General features: G+C 41.9%; 1 protein-coding gene across 21 annotated transcripts in view; it reads right to left on the reverse strand.

The window, feature by feature from the left end:
• The window catches only part of ABLIM2 (actin binding LIM protein family member 2), a 217640-nt gene that overhangs the window by 90036 nt on the left and 101376 nt on the right, over positions 1-26228 (reverse strand). For all 21 annotated transcript variants that reach the window (XM_043544704.1, XM_037898124.2, XM_037898130.2 and 18 more), the window contains exons 5-6: positions 23815-23941; positions 20025-20118 (exon numbers count right to left, since the gene is read on the reverse strand). In XM_043544704.1, coding sequence (XP_043400639.1) covers positions 20025-20118; positions 23815-23941 — 221 coding nt within the window. The remainder of the gene's footprint in view (positions 1-20024; positions 20119-23814; positions 23942-26228) is intronic.

Genomic DNA, 26228 nt, shown 5'->3' on the forward strand with positions numbered 1-26228 from the left:
TAACTTCTAGGAATCCAATGTAATTGAAGAGAAGCCATTATCAAAAACTGTATTGACTCACAGGGCCAAATTCACAAGTGGCATAAGTTAGTGAAGCACCACTGACTTTAATAGAGCCACGCTGATTTACATCAGTTAAGGAACTGACACTCAGCATCTTAGAAGTAACAGCTGTTTTGTTACACAGTTTAATGTGATTCTTAGACCACCTTCTAACCCATATCAAACTTAGGCAGAGGTTCAGACTCATTATACTATTATTTGAGACAGAAATTTCCAACCTTCACCACTAAAATGCAGACATGTGATCAGCTAGCTCACACCACCTACAATTCCCGGGATAACCATCATTTCCCCCTATTCTCAGAACAGAAAATATTTATGATAATAGGCTTGATCCTCCATAGTAAAGGTATGGAGTGCTGAGCAGAGAAGCGCGTAAGATAAAAAGTGATGAGTAGCATAGGGAGATCATTCTCCATTAATACCTGAGCTGCTGCAGGCCCATCAGGTTACTCTACCTAGAAGCAGGATTAACACTTTGGGTCCTGATCCTGCAATCACTGAAGTCACATTTACTCTTGATTTCAATGGGTGTGAGAACTGACCCTTGGGGGGGATGCATAGCTAAGCACCTCTCAAAATATAGAGATTTACATGTAAACCCTTGGCCACTCAGACGTGGTCATTCCCTGCTCTCCATTTGTAACTGTATTTGCAATTAAGGGAGTGGGTGCATGGGAGGGGGTGAATATCTACCACTGGTCAGAGCAGAGGATTATGCCCAGACATTAACCTTATTTGAAGCCACATGGAATCTCCGGTCACACAAACTAGAATGCAACAACCTTATATATCAACCAATAACTTGCAGGTGGTACTGGCTAGACTAGCAAACATTTATAATGGCTTCGACTGTATTTGAAGGGGTGTAAGATCACCCAATTAGTTGTGTTGGGCAAACATTGTACTTATTTTTAAGGGGAGGGAGAAGGATCAGAGGAACGCTAGACTTCAATACCTGTAAAGATGCTGGAACAAATTATTTAATAATCAATCTGTAAACATTTATAGTATAAATAGCCAGCATGGATTTGTCAAGAACAAATCATGCCAAAACAACCTAATGTCCTTCTGTGACATGGTTACTGGTTTAGTAGATAAAGGGGAAACAATTAATGTGATATCTTGATTGTTGTGAGGCTTTTGACATAGTCCCACATAAGCAAATTAGGGAAAGGAGATCTAGGTGAAATTATTATAAGGTGCGTGCATAACTGGTTGAAAGACCATACTCAAAGAGTGGCTACAAATATTTCGCTGTCAAATTGGGAAGGTGTATCTAGTGGGGTCCCACAGAGGTCAGTCTTGAATCCAGTACTATTCAATATTTACATTAATAACTTGAATAATGGAGTGGGGAATATGCTTATACAATTTGTGGCTGATACCAAGTTGGGAGGGGTCGCAAGCACTTTGGAGGACAGGATTCGAATTCAAAACAACCTTGTCAAATTGGAGAATTGGTCTGAAATCAACAAGACTCAATTAAATAAAGGCAAGTGCAAAGTACTGCATTTAGGAATGAAAAATCAGATGCATGATTACAAAATAGGGAATAACTGGCTAATTAGATGTTAGTACTGCAGAAAAGGATCTGTGGGTTATAGTGTACCACAAATTGAATGAGTAAACAATGTGATGCAGCTGCGAAAAAGGCTAATATCATTCTGGAATGTATTAACAGGAGTGTTGTATGTAAGCCATGGGAGGTAACAGTCCCGCTCTACTTGGCTTCAGCTGGAGTAGTGAGTCCAGTTCTGGGCCCCACACTTTAAGAAGGGTGTGGACAAACTAGAGAGTCCAGAGGAGACCAATAAAAATAAGAAAAGGTTTATAAAACCTGACCTATGAGGAAAGGTTAAAAAAACTGGGCATGTTTAGTTTTGAGAAAAGAACAGTGTGTGGGGGAAGGGGGAACCTCACAACAATCTTCAAATATGTTAAAGGCTGTTATAAGAAAGACAGTGATTAACTGTTTTCCATGTCCACTGAAGGAAGGACAAGAAGTAATGGTCTTAATCTGCAGCAAGGGAAGTTTAGGTTAGAGATTAGGAAAAACTTTCTACCTATAAGAGGAGTTAAGCTTGGAAATAGGCTTCCAAGGGAGATCATGGAATCCCCATCCTTGGAGGTTTTAAGAACAGGCTGGACCAATACATGTCAGAGATGGTCTAGATTTTGCTTGGTCCTGCATCAATGCAAGGGGTTGGACTTGATGACTTCTCAAGGCTCCTTCCCGCCCTACAGTCCTATAACTAAGAACTATTTATTTTGTACAGTAGGCAATAAATCAGAGGGAAAAATCTGTGAAAGAGTAGGTACCAGGAGAAATATGTGGAGGAGCAATTCTTACTAACTGTTCTATAGCCTCAGTGACCCTATCCACCATTGTGTCACTCCAGTTTTATGCCAGTGGAACTGAACTGATTTCAGTGGAGTTACACCAGCGTGAAAGTGGAGTAACGCAGTGCTGAATCTGACACGCCCCCTCCCTTTCTTCACTGGAGTCATCTGTCAACCCACACTAAGCCAAGAATCTGTCATTTATAATGTTCTGCATGTGCACCTGCAGCACTACTTCAGCGAGCTCACATGTACAATTATTTTATTTTGTGTGAGCTCTGGCTCATCCCCATGTGCTTTGCAAAGCTCTGAGTTTTCCCACCCACGGTGGATACATCTGAATCATACTTACTGCCTCCCACAGTTTCTTTATTCTTCCAGGTATAGAGTGCAGAGACAGATGTACAAATGGGGAGATTTATCTTTTAAAGAAAGTAGCTCACTGTGTACCAGCCACAGAAAACAACGGTTAAAGGGATAATGTAAAAGAAAATAGTATAAATATAATTCAGATCTTAATTTGTGACCTCTAGGGCCAAGTTTTGACTCGCAGGGCCAAATTTAGCCTGGGTGGAGGCAGGTGTAACTTGGATGAAGTCAATTATGCTCTGTCCACTTATATCACAGCTGAATTTGGCCCATATTCCTATTTATTAAAATAGTCTATGCATAAAGTTACTGGTTCTGTCGCTCGGCTGCATATATTTCACAATAAATGACCTACACCCTTTGTCTTTTTCTCCCACTCTTGGCTTTCCATCTTTTTCATGCCACCCATTATGCCTGGAATAGACTTCTGCTTCCCATTTGCTAACGAATCGCTCTCACCTCTTCCCAATCCACCCTTAAATTCCATGGGCCTGATTCTCTCCTAGTGCAAATTGCCTCAGCTCCATTGACCTCAATGAAGCAGAGGCTTTGGCCCCAGGGCTGTTGTGCAGCTTTCCTTAAAATCCTCTTGGGGGCCAATACAAGCTGCAGCAAGTTAGAGTTGCCAGCTTCTCTAACTTTTGCCACATCCAGGATGGAACGAGGCATAAAGGTGGCAGAGAGTCACTTTTTCTTCTTCACCTCAGCTGTGCCAAGCTCTGCTCCAGTGCAGTTGAGGATCTAGCCCATTAATTTTCGGGAGGCAGAGTGAAATTACTGAAACAGGAAATAATATTGAACAGTACTGGAAAGGCAGCACGGACCACTGGATTGGAGGCTAGAATGTGAGTCAGCACGCCTGAAGTTCTATTTCTAGCTGCTAGGTCTGGGTACATCTACATTGCAAAAAACAGCAAAACAAACAAAAAACCCCAGCACCAAAACAAAACACAAAACAAAAATAAAAACAAGAAAAACCCCAAAACCAAAAAACTCCTCCCAAAACCACATCAGCCAGCCTCAGAGCCTGGGTCAACTGACAGCAGCTTGCAGGGCTCATGCTACATGGCTAAAAACTGCAACGGAGATCTTCCTGCCTGAGCTGGAGCCTAGCCTCTGAGACCTTCACCCCACACCATGGCTCCATAGCACAAGCCTGAGTCAGTTGACCCCAGCTCTAAGACTCATTGCTGCAGGGCTGGGTTTTTTTTTGGTTTTGGTTTGCAATATAGACATGCCCACAGTCACTTATCTGTTATCCTTTCTGTGCCTCTGTTATCCTTCACACCCTTTATTTGTCTTGTCGATCTAGACCAGCGGTTCTCAAACTGTGGGTTGGGACCCCAAAATGGGTCACGACCCCATTTTAACGGAGTCGCCAGGGCTGGCTTAGACTTGCTGTGGCGCACGGCCAAAGCCGAAGCCCCACCACCCGGGGCCGAAGCCTGAGGACTTTAGCCCTGGGCGGTGAGGCTCAGGTTATAGGCCCCTTGCCTGGGGCTGAAGCCCTTGGGCTTTGGCTTTGTCCCCCGCTGCTGGTTCAGGCTTCAGTCCCCCATCCTGGAGTCATGTAGTAGTTTTTGTTGTCAGAAGGGGGTTGCGGTGCAATGAAGTTTGAGAACCCCTGATCTAGACGGCAAGATCTTCAGGGCAGGGGTTGTCTCTCACTATGTGTCTGTACAGGGGCTAACTCTGTGGCACTACTGTAATACAAATACTTCTTCTTTATAATAATATTGCCAACCAGAGGCAAGTTTCCAGTTTCAGTTGCATTAATGCGCTGCTAGAGCAAAGCATAAGTTCAAAGTTCTTATTTTAGTTTAAAAACAACCTTAATAAAACAAAAATAGACTGCAGGCTGGAAGGAGGAAAATCAGAATAAGACATACAATATTTTACCCCACGGAGCCTGTTTTCCTGCTTGCAGTAGATACAAAATACATACTTCAGAGGATCACAACATACTGGAGATATTTTATCAACAAAACCAAGTGCCACTAACTGCAGTTAAAGGTGCAAAACAAAGCTTAATGCTACACCACTGCCATGGTTACTGCAGAGAGTTAGAGGGAGGATGTTCCAGTGTTGGCTGGATCCATTGCTACGTTGCCAGGCACTGCAGTGAAGCAGCCTTGCTGACTCTAGGGGCAGTCAGTCAGATGCCAAACAGAAATGAAGGGAATTTTGTAAAGCAGAAGGGTGAGGGATTAAAAATAGCCAATTTTAAATTTCATCTAGCTGAGACATTCATTAAGTGGAAAGAAGCACTAAATGCTCTGACAATATTGATGCATCACCACAGCAACACAGAGCTAAGAAAGGCAGCCTACCTGGTAAACTGTAAGCAGTTTATATTTAAAGTTAGAAGGAACAAGGCGGCTACTAAAACCAGAAATAATTCATTTTGTAGCCGAACTGTCTTAATTTGTCATAATACATCACTTTTGCATGATGCAAAGCAGATGATATACACCTGTCCCCACAATTCAAACCATGTACCAATCACACACCCACACACACACACACAAACAAAATAGTGCACAGACCTCTAATCAGTGACCTCTACCACATGTAGAAGAAAAGCAAGCAACTGCAAAGAACTGCAATGACCATTCTCATGGAGATTCCATTTTTTCTTAAAAAGAACAGGAGTACTTGTGGCACCTTAGAGACTAACAAATTTATTAGAGCATAAGCTTTTGTGAGCTATAGCTCACTTCATCAGATGAGCTGTAGCTCACGAAAGCTTATGCTCTAATAAATTTGTTAGTCTCTAAGGTGCCACAAGTACTCCTGTTCCTTTTTCAGATACAGACTAACACGGCTGCTACTCTGAAACCATTTTCTCTTAAGTTTCAGATATAGTTTCATGTTATTCAAAATATTCAACAGCATCTAGCACACTGGTTAAAAAATGTAGACGATTAAGATATCAGTAAATGTTATAAGCCAAACTGCTTGCTAAACAAAACACGTAATTGATGTGTAGGGTAATAGTTATGCAAAAGCTCATTTTAACATTCAGCAGGTTTTCCGACATTTCTGATGGTTTTTATGTCACCTTACAGAAAAAGATAATGCATATTGATAGTGATGGATCCTGGACGGAAGAGACTACTAAAAATACATGAAAGAAAAAGAAACACAGGATGAACAAATCCAAAATAGCAGAATTAGCTAAAGCACTGAACAGGCTAAAGCCACGATTAAAGGCATTTTCATTGTTATTTATGTGTTTATGTTTGGATGAAGCCTGTTTAAAAGCAACAAGTCACTGTGAATTGTGATCATAATATTCAAATTAAGGCTTCTGAGTACCAATGTACACTTAACCAGCTAAATTCAGGTGGAACGCACTACAGATTAACACAGTTTTGTAAACCAGCAGCCCCCAAAACACCAAAACCAAAGGATCATTCCCGAACTGCAAAATGCACTGAACCTCCGTACATAATGCTCTTTGCAAGTGCTGTTTAATATTTCCTACCTTAGCTGGTTTCCTCTTGCAAAAGCTAATGCTGATTTATTAAGACATATTGTTTCCCCAACAGGTTTTGCTTCCTTCTCTCGTGATAGAGAAAACTGGCTTTGGCAGCAGTTTGTAACTGATGATTAATTCTGACACTTGAGTCCTTTTGCCTTTCTTGCCAGCTTTTCAAAGGCTGGCCATTCTGTAGGAAATGCCTTGATCATATAGAACCTTTGCTTTTATTATTTCATTATTCAGTGTTATCATCTGTATTATAACCCCCTCCAGTACATTTTACACATCACTAGGTTTTGTTGTTAGTGAAACAGCAGGATAATAGACATTTCAGAATAAACCATTATTCCACACTGCAGGCAGAAATTTGCACACCCTGCTGTAGGGAATTAGTCTCATCTCAGTACTATACTAAGATTTCGAAAAAGGGGAAAGCATTTGATTTACAAACTAGACTGTAAACTAAAACAACGTAGGCTCAGAGCAAAGCAAAAACATTGGGTTACCAAGCCAGGGGCATTTTTTCTTTAGTGTATAAATCATTTGATTATAATTTTTACTTCTCTTTTGCAACTTCAGACATTTCCTGTCTCATCACCATTTGGTAACTCATGCATTTCTTCTCTTCTTTTACAAGACCTTATGGCTTTGATTTCCCAAATTTTTTAATGTTTAAAAAAGCCAACAATATAAATTTACTACGTAACTATTAACTCCTTCTGATGAAATAAATAGTGCCTGCCAGAGTACAGCATATTTTAGGAAGCCATCTACAGCCACGGGACACATATGGACACTGCAGTAGCAAATGACAGGACAATGTACACCACCTACTGCAGGGCATACTTGAGCCCTAAGTGTGTAGTTGTGAATAATGTGGAATCTATAGATGGCTAATCCAGAGTGGAAAACAAAGTGACCCACTGCTGAGAGAAGGATTTATCATCATCAGAGAAGGATTGGGGTGCGGTGCAAACAGGTCCAGGTAAACCCTTTCAAATGCATCCCTGCAAAACTGCTTAAGCTGTTTATTCAGATGAATGGCAAAGCAATCCATCTGTAGTGTTTACCACTGGAGAAGGCTCGGACTTGCCTCTCGATAACTGGCAACACACATGAGGCTCTATTACCACTTAGCTCAGCCTATCATGCTGTTGTGCACCCCTGCTATCGATCTAAAGTAGTTATATGGCCTCCCATTACTGTGGTATCCGAGCGCCTCACAATCTTTAATACATTTATCCTCACAACATTCCTTCCAAGCCTATGATTCTGCCTCTAGGCATGCGAAGTGCTGCCTCACTCCAGGTGTCTGGACACCTCGCTTCTGCTTAATTCCCAGGACGATCGATGATAGATTAGGGGTATGGAACCACTTCCATATGAGGAGAGATTAAAAAACACTGGGACTGTTCAGCTTAGAAAAGAGACGACTAAGGGGGGAAGAGGGGTTTATAGAGCTCTATAAAATCATGAATGGTGTGGAAAAGTGAATAAGGAAGTGTTGCTTACTCCTTCACGTAACACAAGAACCAGAAGTCACCCAATGAAATTAGTAGGCAGCAGGTTTAAAAAACCATGAAGATCTACTTCATAATGCACAGCCAACCTGTGGAACTCATTGCCATGGGATGTTGTGAATCCAAAAGTATAAATGGGTATGAAAAAGATTTAGATAAGTTCATGGAGCATAGGTCCACCAATGGTGATTAGACAAGATAGTCACAGATGCAACTCCATGCACTGGGTGACCCTAAACCTCTGACTGCCAGAAGCTGAGACTGTATGACGGGATGAAGTACTCGATAAATTGCCCTGTTCTGTTCATTCCCTCTGAAGCATCTGGCATTGGAGACTGTTGGAAGACAGGATACTGGGCTAGATGGACCACTGATATGACCCAGTATGGCCATTCTTATGAACCAGAGGAAGATAACTGGAGAAGCGCCTTACTCACATACTGGGCTCAATCTGGCAGGAGTGGTCAGAGACCACTTAACTCTACACAAAGCAGGGGGTAGCTGGAGGGGAAAAAGGAGGCCTTTAGCTTACTGGTTAGGATACTCAGGATGTGGGGGACCTGATTCAAGTCCTCCCTCTGCTTGACATGGCACAGGATTTAAACAGGGATCTGCCACCTCTCAGGTGAGAGCCCTGAAGTCTGGGTTAGGGGAAATTCTGATGTGGGGCTATGAATAATCAATTATTAACTGGTCCAGAGAAAAAGCAAACATCGCTCCACAGTCCAGTGGCTAGGGCAGACATGGGGGGGGGGAGGAGGAGAAACCAGCACAGCTTGCTTCCACTAGGATGTCCCCTTCTTCCTATTATGGGGACAAATCCTGAAATCAACAGAAGTTTGTCTGAATGAAGCAATGAAAAAAGTAAACGTGTTTGTGCGTGTGTGTGTATAATGTTGTATGGCTCTTCTCACTAAACAGAGCACAGAAGTAACTTGCGCTCCTCTCAGTGAGATGGAGTATTTTGCAACTGCTTCTTAAAGCATCAACAATCCCAAAGAAGAGGAGGCAGCCCATAGATGGGGGGTTTTCTTTTGATACACATCTTATTTGACTCTACTCACCCAACATAAGAACATAAGAATGGCCATACTGGGTCCGACCAAATGTCCATCCAGTCCAGTATCCTGTCTACCGACAGTGGCCAATGCCAGGTGTCCCAGAGGGATTGAACCTAACAGGTAATGATCAAGTGATCTCTCTCCTGCCATCCATCTCCACCCTCTGACAAACAGAGGCTAGGGACACCATTCCTTACCCATCCTGGCTAATAGCCATTAATGCACTTAACCTCCATGAATTTATCTAGTTCTCTTTTAAACTTTGTTCTAGTCCTAACCTTCACAACCTCCTCAGGCAAGGAGTTCCACAAGCTGACTGTGCACTGTGTGAAGAAGAACTTCCTTTTATTTGTTTTAAACCTGCTGCCCATTAATTTCATTTGGTGGCCCCTTGTTCTTATATTATGCGAACAAGTAAATAACTTTTCCTTATTCACTTTCTCCACACCACTCATGATTTTATATACCTCTATCATATCCCCTCTTAGTCTTCTCTTTTTCAAGCTGAAAAATCCTAGCCTCTTTAATCTCTCCTCATATGGGACCCATTCCAAACCCCTAATCATTTTAGTTGCCCTTTTCTGAACCTTTTCTAATGCCAGTATATCTTTTTTGAGATGAGGGGACCACATCTGTACGCAGTATTCAAGATGTGGGCGCACCATGGATTTATATAAGGGCAATAAGATATTCTCCGTCTTATTCTCTATCCCTTTTTTAATGATTCCTAACATCCTGTTTGCTTTTTTGACTGCCGCTGCACACTGAGTGGATGTCTTTAGAGAACTATCCACGATGACTCCAAGATCTTTCTCCTGATTAGCTGTAGCTAAATTAGCCCCCAACATATTATATGTATAGTTGGGGTTATTTTTTCCAATGTGCATTACTTTACATTTATCCACATTAAATTTAGTTTGCCATTTAGTTGCCCAATCACTTAGTTTTGTGAGATCTTTTTGAAGTTCTTCACAGTCTGCTTTGGTCTTAACTATCTTAAGCAGTTTAGTATCATCTGCAAACTTTGCCACCTCACTGTTTACCCCTTTCTCCAGATCATTTATGAGTAAATTGAATAGGATTGGTCCTAGGACTGACCCTTGGGGAACACCACTAGTTACCCTTCTCCATTCTGAAAATTTACCATTTATTCCTACCCTTTGTTCCCTGTCTTTTAACCAGTTCTCAATCCATGAAAGGATCTTCCCTCTTATCCCATGACAACTTAATTTATGTAAGAGCCTTTGGTGAAGGACCTTGTCAAATTGTCACCCAATTAAGAATGAGCATTATGAGCCAAATTCATGGCCATAATACATCTTATTTATTCTGGTCTGCAGTGCACAATAGCCTTGTTTCCAGCAAATCCAGAAAAAAAGAGGACTCCCGTTGTATGACTGAATCTTCCAGTGGCATAGCACCATCATAGCTGCTCCTATGCCACCACCTTCCAGCATCTGGTCAGGGATTGTGGTAGGGCAAACAGAGATGTGGGCAGGACACTACTGCATCCAAACAATCCCCTGCTGCTAGAATGGCATTTTGGGGCTCTGAGTAATCTTAAGGCTTCTCAAAGCCGCTGCTGACCCTCAGCCTTCCATTCTTGTACAGAGCATAATGTGGTCAGAATGGAGAATCTGCCCCTATTCTGGCTGGGAACAGGAGAAGCCACTCAAGCGAATGGAAAGACCCATCGACTTCCATGGGGTTTGGATCAGACCCTGATACAGAACACTGTATTGTTTAAAAAGTTTAATTATGTTTAATGTCTGTCTTTATGATACGTTATTAGTGCAAATTCAAGTATTAAATTCACAAATAGCTGCTTGGGACATAAAAACAGAAACCAACATTTTCTTGGTGCCAAAACACAGAGAAGCCTCCTGCACTGTGACAGAAGCAAAATGGCTGGTTCTAAAAATTAACAGCTTGGGATTATAATGTTTATTTTCTGTGTTCTTCCCTGATGTCGTTTGCTGCTGTATTGGGAGCAAGGCCATTCTGCAGATACTAAAATAAACCATTTTTTTCTAAGCAGTTTTACCATTCTAGCACTCCTTTCTTAAACCAAACTCAGCTGTTGTAAAGCAACCTCCATCCACTCTGGGCTTCCACATCAAGATAGCAGCTTGGAACAAATGCATACAGAAACCACACGGCAATTTCCACAAGGGCAGCTCTGATACTGTACTGGACACTGCTCCCTTTTCTTATTCATTCCAAGGGCCTAATTTTACCAGGCCCTGCATGGATGTGCAAAAGCTTTCAAGTAGCAGCACAGTGATCTCTGCAGCGGGGGGGGAACCAAAGGGTGACAGATAGGGTGGCCAACTTTCCAATGTCTGACAACCGGACCCCCCACCCACCTCGTCCCCCTTCAAGGCCCCACACTGCCTCTTTCCCTTAGGCCAGTGCTCTTCACTCTTTTTGAAGTGGGGGCCAGTTGGGCAAAAAAGAGAGAGCCACATCAACTACTAAATTAACACATTGCTTACTACTCCTTAATGAGGTAATGGTACAGAGCCAGTCGTGTAACTAAAACAAAGTCTACTTGTGCAATAAAACGATACTCCTTTTATAAAATAATAACCAGGAAAATGTATTGTCATAAATATAAAGGGAAGGGTGAACACTTCTAAAATCCCTCCTGGCCAGAGGAAAAACCCTTTCACCTGTAAAGGGTTAAGAAGCTAGGATAACCTCGCTGGCACCTGACCAAAATGACCAATGAGGAGACAACTTACTTTCAAAAGCTGGGGGGAGTGAGAAACAAAGCCTATCTCTCTGTCTGTATGATGCTTTTGCCGGGGACAGAACAGGAATGGAATCTTAGAACTTAGTAAGTAATCTAGCTAGATATGCGTTAGATTCTGATTCCTTTAAATGGCTGAGAAAATAAGCTGTGCTGAATGGAATATAGATTCCTGGTTTTGTGTCTTTTTGTAACTTAAGGTTTTGCCTAGAGGGATTCTCTGTGTTTTGAATCTAATTACCCTGTAAGGTATTTACCATCCTGATTTTACAGAGGTGATTCTTTTTACTTTTTCTTCCATGAAAATTCTTCTTTTAAGAACCTGATTGCTTTTTCATTGTTCTTAAGATCCAAGGGTTTGGGTCTGTGTTCACCTATGCAAATTGGTGAGGATTTTTATCAAGCCTTCTCCAGGAAAGGGGGTGTAAGGGTTGGGAGGATTTTGGAGGGACAGACGTTTCTAAATGGACTCTTTCCCAGTAATATACCAGTTAGACGTTTGGCGGTGGCAGCGATAAAGTCCAAGGGCAAAAGGTAAAATAGTTTGTACCTTGGGGAAGTTTTAACCTAAGCTGGTAAAAGTAAGCTTAGGAAGTTTTCGTGCAGGTCCCCACATCTGTACCCTAGAGTTCAGAGTGGGGAAGGAACCTTGACATGTATGGAATTAAAAAGGCACCTATGAGAGTAAACTTTTTAAGAATAGAATAATGCAACACTTACTTTAAAAGCTGGATGAGCGAAAGTGTGCCTGTTCCTCCTTGACTTTTTTTATGCAGTATTTGTAATCTGTCATCGCAATTGTAGTAAAGCAGTCCAAATGTTCGTTGGTCAATTTATTCCTCTGTTTTCTTTTCACAATATTCATTGTTGAAAATGTGGATTCGCAGGTATATGTACTGACAAAAAATGACAGCATTTTTTGCACACAATATTTCAGAGATGAGTATTGTGTATCAGGGACCATGTTCCAGAAATTATAAACACTGTCTTAAGTTCAGATTTCATGATGCCATTTGTCTGAAGTTCCACAATTTCACTGTTCAGTTTAGCATGGTCAGAACAAATGTCTGTGATAACTGGTGACAGAGATGTCACTGATACATGGAAGGGGTTTTCAATTAAATTAAAAAACTCCTTGTACTCCATTACGTTTTTGAATCGAGACTCGAATTCCACCCTCAATTCTCCCAGTACTTGTACAAATGAATTGTAACTAAAGTGTTTCAAAAGCTCGGGATTTTCTGAGGTGACTGCTCTGAGTTTCGGAAAGTGAACAAACTGCACGACGGGAATGAATAATGTTGTAATCTTGTTTTGAAAAGCAGTTACAACATGCAACATGTTACTAGGACATTTCTGTTTCCCTTGTAACTGGAGATTTAGCTCATTCAAATGGAAAGTGATGTCAGTCAAAAATGCCTTAATTATCCACTCTGGATTTTCTAAGTCTTTCTCCTTCTACCCCTTGCTTTCAAGGAATTCACGAATCTGAGGACGGAGACCCAAAAATCTTTCAAGGACCCTGCCACAAGATAACCATCTCACTTCACTGTGCATCACTAGCTCACCATATTCTGTCTCATATTCTTCCAGTAATGCTCGAAACTGCCGGTGATTCAGCACTCTTGAAACAATAAAATTGAGCACCTTTACAACCAACTGCATGACACTTTGCATTTCACTATTTGTTAGTCTACCCACAATTGCTTCTTGGTGTATAATGCAATGAAACATGGCAAATTTGGGTATTTCTTTTCGTTTCATCATCTGGCCAATCAATCCAGTCTCCTTCCCTCACATATTTGGTGCACCGTCTGTACACACGGAAGTTAGCTTTGTCCAGTCCAAGTTATTCTCAGCAAAAAAATCGAGTAGGGCAGTCAAAATGTTTTCCCCTTTCGTTTGACCTTTCAAAGATATTAAACACAGCAGTTCTTACCAGAATAATTCTTCTTTGGGAAAACGAACCCAGACACACAATTGTGAGACGTCACATATATCTATACTTTCATATATCTGTACTTTCATGCTATGCTAAAACATGGTGCTGCCAAAATATCTGCAGTTAACTGTTGTCGGATTTCTTTTCCAATTTCCTCCACCCTTCTCATTATGATTGTGTCCGACAGTTGCAGCCTTTTTATTTGCTTTAGGATTGCATTTTTGCTATTGAAATCTGCACACAGGATTTCCACAGAAGCCAGAAAACACTCTTTAATGATCTCTGTGTGAGTAAATGACTTTTTATGTCTTGCTAAAATCCATGCAATTTCAAAAGATGCCTGTCAAACATTCTGCAACAGACCTCGATCTCTGTATTATTTTTTGCTGGCCTTGTAGTGAAGCAGCAAGTTGTTCAATTTTACTTTTTCTTAGGTTACTTCCAGGTGGGCAATTTTCGCTGAAATCTGCATGCGTTGTTGTGTATTGGCGTTCTAAATCGCTGCGCTTAAAAGCTGAACAAGTCTGCTGACAAATTAAACAGGCTTCATGCATGTTTCATTAAGCACAAATCAAACCTCGTCAGTCCACTTTTCTTGAAACTTTCAGTTTTCATCTTCCAAAGCACTTACCTTTCTCTTTTTATTGGCTAGCTCTGGGAAGGGGCTCAGGGCTGGGGCATTGTTTTGTGGTGCAGGAGAGGGTATGGGGGGGCTGGCCCTGGGAGGCTGCAGGTTGAGTGGTGGAAAAGAAATGCTAGTCCAGCATAGCTGGGCCTGCTATATTCATGCTACTCCTGGTCTTAATGATGAAGAGCTATTCAGAACCTGCTCACTGAAGGGGGCGGAACTTACTTCAGGCAGCCCCGGCCCCACACTGCTCCCAGAAGGGGTCAATGCGCCCTTGCGGCCCCTGGGGGGGGCGGCATGTGGCTCTGCGCACTACCCCTTTCTGCAGGTACCGCCCCCACAACTTCCAATGGCCACAGTTCCCCGTTCTCGACCAATTGGAGCTGTGGGGGCGGTGCTTGCAGGCAGGAGCAGCGCGCGGAGATTTCTGCTTCCCCTCGCCCCCCCTGCGGCCATGGGGTCATGCTGGCCACTTCCGGGTATCGGCGTGGGGCTGGGAGCCTGCCTTAGCAGCAACCCCACTGCAGCACCAGAGATTGCCGGAGATCGCAATCGACAGGGAGCCGCACTTAGGGTTGATGGAAGCTGCCACTGGCTTGAGGGCCTTGCAGTGAAGAACACTGCCCTAGGCCCTGCCCCTGCTCTGCCTCTTCTTTGGAGGCCCCTCCCCAGTCCCGCTTCTTCTCTGAAGGCCCCACCACTGCCCCGCCTCTTCCCTCAATGCTCTGCCCACTACTCACCCCTCTCCCTTCTCTCCTCTGTCGCTTGCTGCTCTCGCCCCCTCAACTCCAGCATGAGCAGCCCCAAGGGACTTGCAAACCCCAGCTCCAGCAGCCTGCCCGGCAGTGTAGGTCAGAAGAGCGCTGCGGCCACACAGGAACAGCCAGGCAGCCCTGCTGTTGAGCTAGGATGGGGACCTCCTGCCTAGCAGCCCCCCACCTCCCTCTGAGCTATCTGCCCGGCAGCCCTCCATCCCCACCTGCTTGAGCCCTCCCCGCCCCGGCGCTGCCTGACAGCGTGGCCGGGGGAAGCGCTGGCTGGTGAGACAGGTCACATTCTTTCCCTCCTGGGGCATGTTTCATGCCAACTGGGAGCCTTTTACCCTGCTCGCCATGGGCCCCCGCACTCTGTCCTCTGCCTCAGCCCTGCAAACCATGCTTCTCAAAGGGGCGGCCTGCTGCCCAAGCTGGTGCATGTGTGCGGCCACAGCAACTGCCGCTTCCGGGGCGGGTGACAGGCTGCCTCTTCCCCCCCTGCCCGCAGTAACTGGACTTTTAATGTCCAGTCAGTAGATCCCTGCCAGGTACCCTTTTCGATTGGACGTTCCAGTTGAAAACCAGCCACCTGGCAAACCTAGTGACAGCCACACCAGTTCTATTGTGAATTCTTGTGCAACCATTCAAAGGGAGCTTTGGGGGTGAGATGAGGCAGACTAGGTGAGATCAGAACAAACAGGCCATTTCAGTTGCCCAGACCTCTGCAATCAGCGACAACAACCCGTACAATACTGCATAAAAGTGAAGGCAGTACACAGACAGGCTGCACTGATACGCCACATCCTGGGGGAGTCTATTCCCCTTATCTACACAGAGATATCCTGTCCTAGATCCATTTTGCTCTGACTCTACATAGGGAATGAGGATTTGACCCTCAGAAAACAGGCCACAGGAAGAACTTAAGTAAACAAATCATGCATGATATTTGGCTTCCAGCATAAGAAAACAAATATATTATTATAAGTTATCAGCAGTTTGCACTACTAATCTCTCTCTTCCTTCTCTTCTGAATAAATACTTAAAATGGACCAAGAACTGTAGGAGAGGGAGACTAAACTATACAATCTGGCCACAGAGATTAGGCATGGAAACAGCTGTCCTGCTGACTGTTAATTACCACAGAAATCAGACATGGAAAAAATTATATTAAGTCATCTAGTCCTTTCCTTTGTCAGTGCAGGATTGTTCCCCAATGTACATTTCCAGTATGTTGTCCAGTCTAGTTTTAGTATGACCTAAGTGATATCTTCCAGCACTTCCCTTAGGAAACTATTCCGCATTTCCCCTATTTAGCAGCAATTGTCCCTGATCACACTTGTGAATCCTCAAAATATTCAAGATCATAAAAAGAAAACAAAAGAGTATTGAAAAAAACGGAAGTGCTGCTAACGTTTTCAAAGATGACAAACGTTAGAAGCAGCCTTGGCTGCTTCATTTTTGTATCTATCTAAGAACTATGTAAACGCATGACAGATCATCTATATAGGTGAGGGAAAACAAACGTGATTAGATACTAAACTGGAATTGAGATATCTGTGCTACTTCTAGGTCAGTCAGACATCAGAAGTACAGAATACAAGGCTGTTTACATTGGATATGGATTCAGGTTTCTTTTGTATTCATGTTTTTTTACTGCCTTTTGTCAGGATTTTTTAAAATATCTTACCCTCGTGGAAAAATGTGATTTTTTGAGGATATTATTTATGATCATTGCTGCAAAGATTCTGTAGATTAATTTACTTGTTCAAATCCATTGCCTGCTTCCTGCTAAACACTGTGCCTGTTGTTTTTTTTCATCTGGGATTCCTGGGCTTTTTAGGTACTGCAAGAATCGTTCTCCCTTACTTTTTAAAGCATTTAGGCCCCCATCTCCTTTCTCAAGAGTATTTTTCACCAGTGTAATTCCACTGATTTTGGCAGAATTACTGAAGATTTACACTGATATCGACGAGAGGCAAATCAGCCCTGCTGTATTTTCTTTAAAGCACTTTAAAAACAAAACAATAAAACAAAACAAAACAAACACACACACCCCCAAAAAGTTAACAGAAACTAAAAACAAAAGGAAGGACTTTTACAGCTTCTTTGGAAAGGCCACGTGCAACTGATCACGGCAAAACTCCTAGAACATCTTAAAAGTGTGACACTTTCTCAGGTTTATTACGGCCAATATGTGCCAATAACATAGTGCCAGAGAATGGACTCATCCTGATGTATCTGCTCTCATCAGCAAACTGCAAGAGGTAGATGCACCCACGTTCCCAGTCTACCAAAACCAGTGCTGCTGCTGCTATACATCGAAGGCTCTTTTCATCCTTTCCTCATCAACCAAAACATTAAGAGCCCGATTCTCAACTGCCTGGCACCTTGTGTCATCATTGACTTCTGTGAAAATTGGGTGTAAAATGCTACCAAATGAGAATAGAAAAAATTTAAACTCACTTTGCACCGATGCTGCAAGGCAGTAGGGAATCAGGCCCTAAAAAGACTTTTATGTATTGCAGAGCCAACAGGAATTCAAGAAGCAGGTGGTGCCACTTTTGTCCAACAACCCTCTGTGACATACCCGGCTACAATTCAGACAAGTTTGGGGCTGTGTTATCGCTGCCCTGCAACCCTGGGTGCCTTGCAATGCCTTGCTGAAATAGCTCCCTCCTGGGCTCGGCACAAACAGCCTTCCCACATGCAAGTCACACCCTCAGTGTCGCTGTGTAACTTCAGCCTGCCAGCTACACACTGGCTCTCACTAGCCTGGGTTATACCGCAGTGTGACCCCAACACACCCCTAGCTCCAGATCTTTCCCCAGAAATGTATGTCCTGTACAGCTCTTCCCTCTCCTGGACAGGACATATTTAACTATATTAAATCTGTTATTCTTTAAGGGAATAATATGCCAGTTTATTGTCTTAAATAGAGTTAACCAGATACTTCAACTTAAACACACTGGATTAGATAAAACTGTAAAAAAAAGTTTATTAACTACAAAGAGAGAGAGAGAGAGTTTAACAGAGTACAAGTTATGAGGCATAAAAGTCAGAAATGATTAAAAAAATAAAGATAAAATGCTTAACTTAAACTATATTAGAGTCAAGCAAAATTTCTCACCACATGCTTCCAGCAAGATTATTGACGAAACCCTTTAGGTAAGGACCACCTACCCCTCACAGAGTTCCTTTGTCTTCTTAGGTGTGATGCCAGAGACAGAAGGCGTGTATGTGCCTGGGGGTGTTTGTCCCTCCTTTTTATAGTTCCAGTCCCCCACTTGAAAAACATTTCCAGCTGAGAACCAAGAGGCAAACAGTCTATGTGGAAGGATGTTCCCTGCTGGCTTTTTTCAGTTCGAGCTTTCTTTGTTTTCCCTTCCTGCTTGATGACTCTGTTTATTGCTTAAGTGCAAATTAAGGCAAGCACACATTCCTTTGTTTAGGACAGACCTGTCTGCTGACTACTGCTTGGGTAGGACTGTGGGGTTTGGAACATGTGTTAATAACATCATACAGGGAAATCTTGTAATTTCACATACAAAGTTGCCTCACATTTTATCAGGACAATACTGACCAACAAATTCTGAGTTTTTAAATGATACTTTACATAGCATACCTTGTACAAAGATTATTACAATAGTGTGCTGGGTGTGAAAACAGGGGTCTATTCTGTCACCCTTCTCCCCAACCTGCCATGGAGAGAGATACAAACTCAACCAAGGAGGGGTAACAACAGTGGATGTGGTTCAAGCACTGATCCTGTTATGGAAAAAATATATATTACTACTGCCATAGGGCAACAAGTAGGAATTCTCCTCTGCTGGCTAGCAAGTCAGTACACTCTGAGACACGTGTGTGCCAGATTAACAAAGATGCAAGAAAAGCACTGCTAATTCATGTGCAGTAAATTCTAGTTTCTTTGTTCAGAAGGATGGGGAAGATTTGCTGGAGGGAAAAAACACATATATTGCTTCACAATGCAGTATATATATTGCACAGGAACACTTTTTCCTGCTCAAGTACTAGTACTGTATATTTCCTGCTGGAGCCATCAGCGCCTATTTTGGATACTGGAAACTCTGCCTCATGAGCACCTCAGCTGGAAGAAGGAGACTTCCTTACAACCTTTCATTACTCGTTCTTATCTACCAGAAGGGGGTCACTACTGAGTGATGGGCAGAACTCCTCCTGACTCCAGTGCTGAGTGAACTAACCGGAGATAGTAGAGAGACAAGTTGGGTGAGGTAATATCTTTTATTGGACCAAATTCTATTGGTGAGAGAGCTCTGTGTAAGCTTGAAAGCTTGTCTCTCTCACCAACAGAAGTTGGTCCAATAAAAAGATATTACCTCACCCAACTTGTCTCTCTAATTCCTGGGACCAAAATGGCTACAACAAGACTGCATATAACTGGAGATATGGCAGAGGAACAGAAAGAAAAACACACCTTTATAGATCAATTGGATAACCATCCACCCAGAACCAAAGACTTTGTTTTGAATTTAATCTTGGTTCAGTTTGGTCTTTAGTTATGTGGGGCCCATAACAAGATTTTTGCATACAGCATATGCACACACACATCATATTCCCGAACTTTTTTCAGAACAACGAACAGGCTTGGTGAAACTACAACATGGCTCATTTATGACCAGAGACAAAAATACTGAAAGGTTCATTTTAGTTTTCCAATAGCTTCACTGTGAACTCTGAAAAATACAGAACAGATAACTGCGTATGAAATAATGGAATTTATAACTTCACAACACACTTACATTGTTATATGCCAGACAGCCCCCATATGACCTTTACTCTGCTGCCTTGCCACCTTGCAATAACTTAGAATACTCCATTTAAAATATATATTTTAGCAAAGCATCAAGCAAAGAGGTGTGTACAGAGTTATAGAAATACTTCCTGATGGTTCATAAAAAATAACATGAATGATTTAACATTTAACACAATAGTTCTGGAAGTGAAATGGGAAGAGAAAAGCAGTTAATAAAAATGTTAACACTTAGCTCTTGCATATGAATAACCTAAACAAAGGAGTTCTCTCAAATTTTGAGAATGGATGTCTGTCTGGTTGACAGAATATTCTTACCTCCAGCACTCTTCCAGTGATGTACTTCTCACAGTTGTCACATCTTATGCCAAACTTAGCGTGATAGTCCATTTCACAGTATGGAATGCCATCCCTAGAGAAAAAACAGACAATACTTGGATAGCTTCAAAGATGCCTATGGTTTTGCTAGCAGATTACACAGCTAAACCTTGTTGGCATTTCAGGAGAGGTTGCTTACAGACTTCTTTTCCCTCCCATTTATTAATGTGGTAAAGACCTCAATAATTGATGAACAGGAAATTACACTTGGCTCATCCAAATCTGACTCTGCCAAATTGATCTCAATCCCACTTTCCTTCTTCCTCACTGTATTCAGCAGTTCCCTCTTTCTCCATAATAAGATCAAACGTCTCTTATGCTCAAGCATATTATAGTACTTGCTTTGATGGTCTTTCTCATTAACTTATTCCATGTGCTACCCACTCTGAGAAATAACTCAGTCCCTATTTCCATTTACTTGTCTATCCTTTTTTATTTGTCATCTAAACTCACTTTGAGCCTGAATTGCACAGGAATAATTGCTCATTTGCTAATGCTTAATTCCATGGACACTCTTTTGAGTTAGGAACTTTCAAAGTGCATCAAGATGCCAAGGTCTTCTCTGTAGAAGGTGACTATGCAGAGCTCAATCTAAGTGACAGAAAGGTCTTGGAAATATGCCCAAGGCATGCAGTAAACAGCAGATTTTGGGGTGGTTTTATTTGCAGGATTTAAAATTATGAACAATCCAAACTTACAAAGGCATGCAATGGGAGCTCTAAATCTCAGCTTTTGGCTCTAAATAAATCTTAGCCATTTATGTTACCCTAATTAATGAAAACCGATTATATTACACTGCAAATAACTCAACAGAAATCTACTTGGATCCTAACTGATCTACAGTAAAGAGTGCCAACCACTATTTAAAATAACCTCATACAAGAGGCAAATCTCTGGATCATTTCCATCCATTGTGCTACACCTAAACTAAGACCAAACAGCCTTATTTTCACAGGTTAGGGAGTGTTTGTGTGTGAAATATATAGAAGCTATTTTATACAATACAATGTCATGAGGTAACACAAAGCTCCTTTCATTTTCAATGCATTTTACATTCGTTCTCGCCAAACCCCTGTGAGGTAGGCAGATATTATTTTATTACTCTTTGTGCTTTCTACTCTCTCATCCCCATAGCAAGTTTGGAGACAAATCCCTGACGGTTCCTCCACAGCCTACGGGCCTTACACTAATTGCTTAAGATGTTCTTCTCTGTCAAACATATAGTGCAAAATCCATACCAAATGAAGAATGGCATGGATGAGGGAAGAGTTTTAGCCCCAGAGAGTATGTCTACACAGCAAAGAAATCCCCCCGAATAGCCCGTGCCAGCCAACTCGGCCTTGCAGGGCTCAGGCTCTGAGGCTGTTTCATTGCTGTGTAGACTTCCGAGCTAGGGCTGGCACCCAGGCTCCAGCCTCAGTCCAGAAGGGAAATGAAACAGCCCCAGAGCCCGAGCCACATGAGCCTGACTCAGCCATGGGTTTTTCTTTGCTGTGTAGACATACCCAGAACGTAGGTAAGAGGAGGAAAAAAATCAATTAATTTAGGGGAGGCATGCATGGAGCTAAACTGCAGCAATGTTGCCCCTTTTAGACCTGAGCGCCTAGTCAAAGTTCAGGGCGCTGGGGATGTTCCCCTTGGAAATAGAAATTGATGGAGTCTGGTATTTTCTTTGATGCAATCATATTAGTTTACAAGGAATATAAAAAAATCCTCCTTCTACAAATGCAGGAGAAACAAAGAACAACAGGAGCAGTTTCTTAACTTACAGGCCCAAGCCTCTTTAGGCAACTGACCCAAAAGCTCTCTAGCTTTTCCAGGTTCACACTGTGGGCACAGTAGGCTTGTATGGTTTTTGCGCGCTCTCTCTCACTCTCTCGCTGTTCTTGTCTTTTTCAGTCTTTTTGTCCCTTTACCCTCCTCTACCCAAAACAATTCTCAGCCAAAAGCTCCTGGAGAGGTTCACACTCATCTTTTGTCTTAGGTAGGGGCTTCTGCTTACAGTTATAAGAACAGGAGTACTTGTGGCACCTTAGAGACTAACACATTTATTTGAGCATAAGCTTTCGTGGGCTACAGCCCACTTCATCAGATGCACAGTTACAGTTATGCATAGTTACAGTTATGTTAACTGAAGGGTGAGCTCACACCTATCAATCTCAGTGGGGTTTTAGCTCAACCCATGACTACATTTCACCCTGCTCCTTACAGTAAAAACAACAAGCTGCATTCTGACATATGCAAACTTTATGACACCCGAATTGGAATTAGAGCTGCTCAAAACATTACAAAACTTAAAGTTTTTTGACAAGAAAAGGATACACTTTTACAATTTACCCTCCATATTTCAACCCACTCTCATTGGAATTTTTGATAAAAGGGGACAAGAAATACTTAATCACTAGTCAACTTGGGTCTGGCCCTTTTCTCTTATTAAATAAAGACAAACCCTGAGAGGTGAACATATTTCTGGTATTTATGAGTCAGAATGGTAGAATACAGCCTGCTCAAACCCACTCCCTGCATATTTTATGTGTCCATACGGCAGGAAAAAGTCATTTCATATTACTACTAGACTTTTAGCAATTAATCTCACCAGAAGCCTTTCTTGTTTATCCAATAAACAAACACATTCCAAAATTACTGTTCATTTGCGTATTTCAAAAAACTATTTTTGACTTGGTGAACAGAAAATATTAGAAAGAACTAGTCCTACAGTAATCTTGCTTCATTTTAACTATGGAGTTAGGTAAATGTCACCCTCTTCTAACCTCCTAATTCACCTCTGCACTATAAGTTAGTCATGTTGAGGGGAAAGGATAGTCATGTACCTAAATTCCTTCCAAGAAGCTCAGAGTGCTTTATAAACATTAGCAAATTAATCCCCTAACACAGGTGATGCAGCAAATATTTCCTACCATTTTAACAGATGGAGAAATTGAAACACATAGGTAAGTGACTTGCCCAAGCTTACCACAGACGTCCCAGGTAACCTTGGGCAAATCATTTCATTATGTACCTCAGTCTCTTAGGGAGAAATTAACCCCTCTTCTGAAGACCAGTAAAAGGACTATGTCCCACTTAAGCCCTCAAAACAGGGCCTCAGTGGAACTTGAACTGGCTTTGAGATGCCTCTCAACATAGCTGTTAAATTCAGTATAAGCAGTCAAATCCTCTGTGATCACAAGGATTTGGAGTGACACAAAGACCAGAAATGTATCACCTTAATGAACATTTTTAGGATATTCTTCCTAGTAGGAAACACTGTGGGAAGGGACAATCTTTTTGTTCACATCCCAGCACAAGTGTAATTTGTCAAACAGGGATAGCAGAGTCTGCTGAAAAGAGGGCCAGGACTAGAAGAGCAGGACTGGTCTAGGTAAGGACTGAGGGGCTGGATTTGCAATAGCACCAAAGTAACATAGCAGCGTAAGACTCATGAATATTGTGGTCCTAAATCACTTAGGTGCATAGGCAATGTCTTGGGTAGAAGATTTCATTTACCCTTTCTCCAGTATGCCTGGCTGAAGCTAGCAGTATTATTTCTTCACTTTCACTAACAATTTGAAAATTTGAGAAAGAAAAATCTATGCTTTTATAATTACCAAAGAATGCAAGTACAGTCTTAAGAACATGCAACCACAGGCTAAACAAACACCTTTTTGCTAACAAATGCTGAAAATTTGCCAGAGACTACAAGGATTGGTCAGCTTCTCTCATTCCAACTTACTTGCTGATGTACTCTGCATTCAGAAGTTTGCCACATGTCTTGCATTTAAAACAGCCCAAATGCCAATATTTGTCCAAAGCTACCAACGACTGTCCATTTCTTATTTCTGCACCACAGCCCCCACAATCTGTAAAAGAAAAATCCTCTGTAAAATTAATCATATGCTTTATGCGTAACTGATCATGAGTGTGCAATAGTACAGGTTACTGCAAGACAAATATCCATTGGTGTTCTCATAGGAAATTTTGAATCTCATTACCTGCTGCCCACCCAGGTGTGCTTCATTCTGGGTGGCAAGTTGGATAGATATAATATCACTGACAGGGTAACTACTTAAAAGAAACATTAGTTTTTCTAATGAGGTGGATTTTGCAGGTACTTTAATACATTTGCAGTGTATGTATACAATATGCAGTATTGCCAGCTCCAAGCTTTTCAAAACTTCTAAGTCAGGTCCCCTCAAAGTCATGAAATTGTCCGAAAAACAATCCAATTTTTAAAAATAATAAATTTCAGGTTCTTATTACTTGTCCTGTTTTTTGAGTGTTTAGGTTACACTCGGGTCATGTTTGCAGGCTTTTTTCTGCAACCATGAGGGTCAGAAACTTATTTAAAATAGGAAACCTGAAAGTTTCATGTAATAGCTTGCATCCAGGAGCTGGGGTTTTAAGAAAAAACACCAAGTTTCATAAGGCTCACTACCAAAACATGAGAGTTGGTAACAGAGAATGTACCACATGTAAAAGTCAATCACTAGCTACATATTTTTTTACTTATTTATAAAATGCACTTACCAACATTAACGAAGCTCTAAGCACATATACAAAAATTACAGCATCACACAACTTATTAACATTAGCAAAATAGGCTATGTCCAAGTAGTACCACACCCCACCTACACTCATTCATTCCAGCACAAAGATTCAGGTAAGACTTAAAAAGTAGGTTTTTAAAGCTTCCAAGGCCTTACTTAGGCACCTAAATAATCTGATTTACTTAAGTGCGGAGTATCCAGCTGCTCCCACTGAATTCCCACTAAGCAAATTCATCACTCAAATTTGGAAGAAAAATATGAAGCATTTTTTTTTGTCTGAGGCTTGGTCTACACTACAGACTTACGTTGGTATAACTACGTTGCTTGGGAGTGTGCAAAATCCACAGTGATGCCGTTATACTAACCTAACCACCAGTGTCGATGGGAGGGCTTCTCCTGTTGACATAGCTACCGCCTCTCAGGGAGGTGGAGTACCTACGGCAACGGCATAGGTCGCTTCTTCACTGAGTGCTACAGCAGCACAGCTGTCTCGGTGCAGCTGCACCGCTGCAGCATTATATGTGTAGACAAACCCTAAGTGAAGTAGTAAGAAGATTTATATTGAATCAGCCCTCTTCTGATATTACCAGCTCAGTTTGAACACTGAGTAAATAAGAAAAACTTAGCTTTAAGTCCCTAGGAGCAGATGAAACTTGCCAAAAAAGTTTAAAAGCAACAACAAACATATAAGTAGATAATCACTATGAAGAGCTGTATAAAAGAAAAACAATTTGCAAAAGAATGGAACTGGGCAAACATGTGGCCTTGGGGAGCACTCTCAGCTCTTCCCAGGGCAAATCTCATGGTATTAATGTAAAAAAGAAGAATGATACCAACCTAGAAAAACACCGTCACTTCTAATTAGCAAGCAAAATACAAGGTACTCTTCCTCATTCACTACTTTCAGAGTCCCATAAAAGTCTCAAACTAATGAAAGCTTCCATTGCTTAGGAGTGCAATAAATTAAAAGAGGACTAGATGTTCCCAGTTATCTTGTATTCGGGTCAGTACTATTAAAACAGTAATGTCTCTATGGATTTAAATGGATTCAAGAAGCAGTGATGCTCAGAGTAGAATTTTTTAAGAGGCAGAGAAGATACATGAGTGGTGTGTTTTTATTTTCAGAGGGGACTACTTTCACGGTTGAGAGTGTGGTATCAGGACTCCAATATACCCAAAGCGTAATGCTCGTGCTTAGTTCTGGGATCACAATAATACTTATAACAGAGTGCTCATAGAACGTCTCATCTTTGAAGTGTAACCCACTGGTAAGTGTGTGTTACAAGTCCCTCTTGGTGCCAACCCACAGACAACACGAGTTGGTACATTCCCCAGTTATGGAGCTTCAGCTCAAGCTGTAGCGGCTCCTTCATTTAGTTGTGAAGGTCCCCAGTTCAATCCCCAGCATGTTGGCCAAGATGGTGGCTGTCACATAGCACTTTACAAACATTCATCAGTTAATGCGTAACACCATCCTTGTGCTGTAGGCAATAGGCAATTATCACTAGGCAGAAAGGTGAAAAGGTCTTTCCCAAAGCCTCAGAGACAGAAGTTCACAGCTCCCAGTCCTATTCTCTCCGGGTGCTCCACTGGGTTTAGG

This window comes from Chelonia mydas, chromosome 4, assembly GCF_015237465.2.
Source record: "Chelonia mydas isolate rCheMyd1 chromosome 4, rCheMyd1.pri.v2, whole genome shotgun sequence".
NCBI classification, from domain to species: domain Eukaryota; kingdom Metazoa; phylum Chordata; order Testudines; family Cheloniidae; genus Chelonia; species Chelonia mydas.